Source organism: Galeopterus variegatus, unplaced genomic scaffold, assembly GCF_000696425.1.
Source record: "Galeopterus variegatus unplaced genomic scaffold, G_variegatus-3.0.2 Scaffold89, whole genome shotgun sequence".
NCBI lineage: Eukaryota > Metazoa > Chordata > Mammalia > Dermoptera > Cynocephalidae > Galeopterus > Galeopterus variegatus.
The window spans coordinates 439,226-446,801 of record NW_007726200.1 but is presented as its reverse complement, the minus strand read 5'-3'; the positions used below and the strand labels follow the sequence as shown (position 1 = coordinate 446,801).

Sequence of the window (7,576 nt, the reverse complement as noted above, 5' to 3'; positions counted from 1 at the left end):
GGAATGGAAAAAAAAAAAAAAAAAAAAAAAAAAAAAAAAAAAAATAATGGTGATAACTAGGCATACCTAATTTTTAATTTTAACCAAAAATTATTTTAGTATTTATAGTTTATGATATTCACTATTGGTTTTTATTAAACAATCTGTTACATAAAAGAGGTTTTCTTCTATTCTATTTTGTCTTAAGTTTTTGCTTTTAGTGAGAAATGGCTGCTAGACTTTCAAATCCCTTTTTACTGTCTACTGATATATCATAAGATTTTTATCTTTGATTTGTTGGTTAATATATAAGACCAATATATTGTTTTATATGGAACCATTCTACATTCCTGTAAAAAAGTTCTATTTAGTCTTGGTATATTATTCTCTTGATATACTTATGAATCCTATTTATTAATATCTTAAAGTTTTAAAATCTATAATCATATATGAAATTAGTATGCAGTTTCCTTTATCTTTTTAGGTTTAAGGATTAAAATTATGCTAGGTTCATAAAATGACTTTGGAAGCTATCCAACATTTCAAAATTTTCTTTTAGCCATTTAACCCAAGAAAACAATTGTTGATGTGACAGAGTTACGAAGATGTTCAACACAGCATTGTTTATAAAAGTAACAACAACAAAAAAAGCGAAAAAGAGCCAAAACCCCAAATCTCTCAACAGAGAAATAAAATAAAGGTTGGAGATTAATACAACGAAACACTATACAGCTTTATATATGTGTGTGTGTACATGCATATACACACCCACACACACACACACACGCATATCTACACATAAGCTTAAGTTTTCCATTCAGTTAAAGTCATCTTCTGTTTAGTCTTACTTTTCCTCCAGAAGACTACATGTTACATAATGAATAATGCCGAACACAAACTTTGATATAATTAGTCCTTATAACTAAGGACTTTCTCTTGTTCTTTCTTAACTACTTTCTCTTATATTCTACCTACCAGTTCCTTCTTTATATTGTTTTATATAAATTGTGCTTGATGTAAACAAGATATGAACACAATCACTGTTCAATTATTAGTAACTCTAAACCAAGAAAAAAAAATGCTAGTGATCCTTTGTGGCTTTTCTTAGCCCAGCAATTCTAACTTGCATTTTGGAAAGAAAATATTTAATAATTACTAAATGCTAAATTACTCACATGAAGAACTGTAGAATTCCAGAGCAACCACATTATGATATAAATCTTACTAATATATATTCTAGATTTTGGATTAATATATGACTGATTTTTTTTCCCCTATAAAAAACAAGAAAGTAGATTTAAAGCAATTATTTTCTAAAATCTTAAAGTGAATTACATCTGAATATTTCTAAAAGGGACTTTCTGCTAATAGCATTATTGGTCTCAACAAATAAAACTAAATTTTTGGTTACTTTGCCATGAGTAGCTATGATTAAAATGAATAAATTTGTATCTTTAAGCATACCACTTCATAATTCTTGTAGGATACACTTACCATTATAAACAAAACAAAGAACAGCCAGATCTTATGTTTATATGAAACATACCTGATCTTCATAACCTTCAATTTTTACTGGAGTAAACTGGTCCAAGTTATACTGTGCAAACGCACTAAAAAAGAAAAAGGCCAATTAATGTTTTTTAAAATGACAGTCAAACAACTCACCTGTCATTAAGTCTCTTCTTGCATTGCATATGGCAGGATAAAATTATAACTCTCCATTATCGATCTTATACTAACTATAAATGTAATATAGATATGGCTATTTTAAAAACTGATATCCAGCTTCCAATGTTTAGCAAAATAAAATTAAATTAGTAAATATAATTGGCCTTTTCACTCAAGATCTTCTAAGTAAAGTTTAGCTGTCTCTAAGATACATATCCAATTATTCAAGTATATATTTAGTATACCAGGAAACAAACTAAGTGCTGTGAGATATGCAAAGAATAATCAGGCAGATGCTGTGTCCAAAAGGCTTACAGCTTAATAGAAGAGATAATGGATAAACAAAACCATAACACAAAGTAGAACATACCATAAGAGAATTACCAATAAAACACCATAGAGTATTATAATTTAAAATTATACTTCTGTTGAGGCAAGATCAAGAAGAGAATTGGGACGATTTCATAATGAATGTGATACTGAGAAATGGACTTGAAAAACTGGGTAGGCTCTGGTCTTGTAGAAACTGGAGGGGCGGAAAGAAAAGAGTAGTTCAAGTAGAAGGACCGGTACGAACAAAAAAGGTAAGTTAGGTCCAACATCACAGAAAGCACCAAGATCAATGGCCTGGCACAGAGCAGGTATTCAGCTTATTTACTGAATTGAAATGATGAAATAATTACTTGGGAGGCAAAGCAGAGTCACAGAAGCTTTTTGAGAAAGAAGAACATAATAGTACTTCTAAAGAAGATTAATTTGGTAGCAGTGTGATATGACAAATTGCGTAGCAAAGCAACTAGAGCCAAAAAAAGCAGTTAGGCTGTCACAAACGTCCAGGTTAGAATTGCAGTCTGAGCTAGGAAATGGTGAAGTGGATTGGAGAATAAAGCCTCTCTCTACTCTCACCCAGAATAATATATTATGTAATTACCTAATATTATATCTGTAGAAAAAACTCTCACAGTAAAAAAAAACCCTAAAAATTATATAAAGATCATGCTGTATTTTATTAAATCTCCAATCTAGGAAATTACTTCCACTTAGAAAAGATATTGAGAATTTTAAAATTTAGGATATATCTCTAAACTTAATCTAGTTGGAAGCTTTTCAGATTACTCTGGCCAGATGTCCACTGAATTTCCAGGTATTAGCTCCTGAATCTCCTCTAGAAGGGAATGTTTGGTTGAGCAAAGCATTCATGATTGATAAGTGAACAGGAGACTTGTAAATGTAAAAACAGCGAAGTAGAATTAAATTACTAGCTGTCAAATTCCTGACACTGCAGGTTCAAAAAAGATGGGGGTAAATATAGGACTGCATGGAGAGGGAGGGAAGAAGAAATAGCTATTCACTTCTGATTTTCTTAATTCATTAAAGCCATAATTTTCCTAAGAATATCCTCAACACAGTTAGGCAGTTACTAACCCTTAAATGGTTTATCTCAAAAGTATGTATGTAAACTAAATCACTTAGAATTTAGGATTCATTTTCTGGTAAAAACCATATTTATGTAATAAATTTAGACACTTAAATAGTACTTTGGTCCCAGGCTGGATCAAAATCCTTTCAGTGTCCATAATATTAAACCCCAACCACATCTAACTTGGGGCTGGGGAGGGATTGTAGAGGATGAATAGGGAACCTGAAAAGGAGATGACAAAGATGAAATAGATAAAAGTTTATCTCAACGTTAAATGGTGACAATTACACAGTATAATGGAAAAGGTACTCACTAATCTAGGAGTCAGAATATCTGGGTTTTGTTCCAACACCATCATCAGCTAACATGGACCCCACTTACCCATCTATAAAAACAGCATTTGGACCAGATGTCTTCCAAAGTCCTTTCAGCCCAGAAAACTCACTCCATGCACCCACTTGTCATTTACTCATCCACCCCTCCCTCCATCCATGAAAGTGTTCACTGAGGTCTTACTCCTACATGCTAAGCGCTCTACTAGACACAGTGAAAACAATGATTTCCTTGTTCTTGCAGAGTTTTGTGGCCCAATCACCCATTTCTAAGTCACCCATTTCTGTATTTAGATTTTTATGCTCTTTACTATCATTCACCAAACCACATCTTACACTTTTCACCATTCTTTCATGCTTTCCTCTCAATATAGCCGCATCATTTTTCTTATTCACCATTAGAATCCTGTTCATCATTTCAGACTCAGCTCAAAAATCACCTCTGGAAAAAAAATGAAAAATTTCTCCCCTTGGGCTCTAAAGGCCTTTGATAGCCTCTATTATTATATTTTCTTTTGGCCTGATATTGAAGATGTCTGACTCCCCACTGGAAAATCGCTAAGAGGCTTATTTATTTTATCATCACAGTGAAGTCTGACATTCAACTGTCTGTTGAATAAAACGCTGTTTTTGGATATTTCAAAGTGTTTCAGACTTGACAGTACCAACTCTTCAGTATGTCTAATTTTACTTTAAAACATACTGAGTTTGTGCCCTTTAGTAAAGATGTCCCACTAGAACCACTCTAAAAGAATAACAGCCATATTTTTTTTCTCCTTACAAAAAGATAAGAAGAGGGAAAAGGAAAAAATAAACATTAAAAGAGATAAAAACAGGGCAAAGGTGGAAGAAAGGAGGAAAACTACATATATGTGGGAAAGAGAGGTACTTATATAAAAGAAATTCAACATCAAAAAATGCAATTAAAGAGGAAGAAACAGTCTATTGCTATACATACTCCAGTCCAACTGCCACTGGAACACATTCTAAATGTTTTCGTGATGCCTTCTCAGCTTATACTATGTAGTTTCGTACAACCTCAATGATAGGAGACAAATCATCTTTTGAGAGCAAATCCACGTTCAGATATTTTTTATTTATTTATTTATTTATTTATTATTTTTTTTGTCTTTTGTCTTTTTCCGTGTCCGGCAACGGATCGCAACCCTCAGTGTTGCCCCCGTACCGGACCGGGGACCGGCAACGGGATCGCAACCCTCGGCGTTGCTCCCACGCCTCGCTCAGCCAGTGAGCGGGAACCAGTCCGTATGTGGGATCCGAACAGTCGGGCGGGAGCGCCGCCACGCTTCCCAAGCGGCGCACTATCCAGTGCGCCACCGGGCCGGCCCCACGTTCAGATATTTTAAAAGTAATTCAGAACCAAGTAGGGAGAAAAATGGAGCAACACTATTTTTTTCTCAGAAATTACTTCATAGACAGGATCCTGTGAACCAAAGTAATATCATTCTAAAGTCAATCACTAATTAAATGTATGTTTCTGCACTTCACAGACACCCTCAGATGTCTACAAAATGAACTCGAATGAGTATTTACTTTGGAGAAACTGTGTACGAAGAATACTACTAAAGTCAACAAAATTATCAGTATTTTCTCTACTTGTTCTAGTCAGCAAACATTTACTGAGAGTATACACATATGTAAGAAAATCTGATGTTTCTAGGGAAGGTTTTGATGTTTTTTTCTTGGGGTCATACTTATAAACACCTTGTTCTCTCATAGTTACTGATTTCCTCAAATACCTCTTTAAAAGATCAGAATATCATATATTTCCTACTTCAATGTACGTATCTCCTGAAGTATGAACCACAGCTGTCCCAGAAATTTGGTTTATAATAAAAGAGAAATGTAGCTCACATCCAAATTTCTTTTAGAATAAATCCAGTTTAAAGTAAATGTAACAATTGTTATCAGATAAATATTTCTTTGAATAAGTAAAATTCTAATACTTTCACCTATTTTGAGTCAAATGTATGACTATTTCATACTATGTATATAACTATAAATATCTGACTTTCATTAAACTTTATTCTGAAAAACTCATCTTTCAACAAATCAAATTTCTCATCTTAACTTAAAAAAAAAATCCACATATTTTTGCACCTATATGTAATAACCCACACATTTATTTAACACAGAGATCTCAGAGGAAAAGTTTACTTTGAAAGTGCTGTTAAAAATTCATAAATGCGGGCTGGCCCGGTGGTGCACTGGAGAGTGCGCCGCTTGGGAGCGCGGCGGCGCTCCCGCCAAGGGTTCGGATCCCATGTGGAGACCGGTTCCCGCTTACTGGCTGAGTGCGGTGCGGGCACAACACCGAGGGTTGCGATCCCGTTGCCGGTCCCCGGTACGGGCGCGACACCGAGTGTTGCGATCCCGTTACCGGTCAGTAAAAAAGACAAAAAGGAAAAAAAAAATCATAAATGCTGTATGTTTTCTTTGCATCCATAAGACTTTTGTCAACATGCTATATGCTATTAGAAAGAAAATTAATCTTAATTTTAATATACAAAAAAATTTTAATAGGGCTTAAAGAATTTAGGAGCAAGTGGCTATCCACTCAGATGTTGGTAAATAAAATCAAAGGTACAAACTAAATTGATTGCTATAAAGCAGCTACTATAACAGGTGGAAGCAACCTAAGTGTCCACCGACAAATGAATGGATAAACAAAACGTGGTATTTACATACAACAGAATATTATTCAGTCTTAACAAGGATGAAAATTCTAACACATGCTACAACAATGGTGTACCTTGAAGATATTATGCTAAGTAAAATAAAGTAGTTGCAAAAGGACAAATACCATATGACTCCATTTACATGAGGTATCTAGAGCAGTCGAATTCATAGAAAGTAGAATGGTGGTTGACAGGGGCTGGGGGGATTGGGAAGTTACTGTTTAAGTTATTGTTTTAGTGTCAGTTTGAAATGAATGGTGGCTATGATTAGAAAACAACTTGAATGTACTTAAAGCCAGTTAACTGTACACTTTATGGTTAAAATGATAAATTTTACATTATGTGCATTTTTCCACAATAAAAAATAATAAAAATTGCCATTAAAAATAACAGGAATTTTAATCAGAAGCAAAATCAGATATGCCTAGAAGACTATTAAACCTCTAACCATAAAGGCCAGATTTATTTAATAAAGCCTCCAAATGTTATAAAAATAGAATTACAGAAAATTTCCCACATTAGTCAGGATTTCACATATTGGGTAGTAACAAGGATAAAAAATAGCTGACTGGATGGATACTAAAAATTCTTTATAATGCGCCTATAAATTGGTACAATTTCATGATTTTCAAATGAGTAATAGAGTTGGTTAGCCTAAAATATTGGTTCCCAGACCTTATTTTAGGAGGTGAGAGTAGGGAGAGAATCAATTACTTCTTTGAAATTCTAGGATAGCTATGGGAAGTCATGGCTGTAGTCACTGGTCCAGATCTGATGTATTAGGATTTAGAATTGCCTAGTTCTTTGAATCACTCAAAAATGTAGTAAACATTTTAATGTCAGATACTATTTTAGGTATCTGTGGGTGAATAAAATCAATTCCCAACTCTCAAAGAGCTCAAAAATCTATTAGGGTCAAACATATAATAAAAAGTAAAATCTACCTAAAAATGAAAGTGATCACAATTTCACAAATAATTTCATCCAATTTTGCAAATGCCAAAATGTAGTACTGAGTATATAAAACCACCAAACATACAAACAATATTATAATTGTGCCTGTAAGTCCCTCTATCATCAAAAATATTTCTCCTCTAGTCTAGTACATAGAGAAATACATATTTGAACTTGATGTGCAAATATCTACGTCAGGGATTAGTGCATAAAAAACACTTTTAAAACATTTTTTCTTTCTCCATGTCATTTTAGATATGTTAACACACATATAATTTATAATACTTACTGGGCTGCTCCTTCCCTGAGAAGATTATCATTATTAAGCAATAACCGAACATCTGCAAAACAAATATTATGTTTTCTATATTATTATTTTACAGTTTGAAGAAAGTAATGAATACAAATTGTCTTGGTCATGTATTAACTACTCCCCCTGACCCCAAATGCAAGGAAGATCAAAATTTTACTGTGATGACCAAAATAACCACAAACACACATTATATTAAAAAAAAAAAAAGACG

At 33.4% G+C, this 7,576-nt stretch overlaps 1 protein-coding gene across 1 annotated transcript in view; it reads right to left on the bottom strand.

Moving 5' to 3' along the window:
- The window catches only part of CAPZA2 (capping protein (actin filament) muscle Z-line, alpha 2), a 46,329-nt gene that overhangs the window by 16,891 nt on the left and 21,862 nt on the right, over positions 1-7,576 (bottom strand). Inside the window, exons 3-4 of the mRNA XM_008581009.1 lie at positions 7,342-7,393; positions 1,526-1,589 (exon numbers count right to left, since the gene is read on the bottom strand). Coding sequence (XP_008579231.1) covers positions 1,526-1,589; positions 7,342-7,393 — 116 coding nt within the window. The remainder of the gene's footprint in view (positions 1-1,525; positions 1,590-7,341; positions 7,394-7,576) is intronic.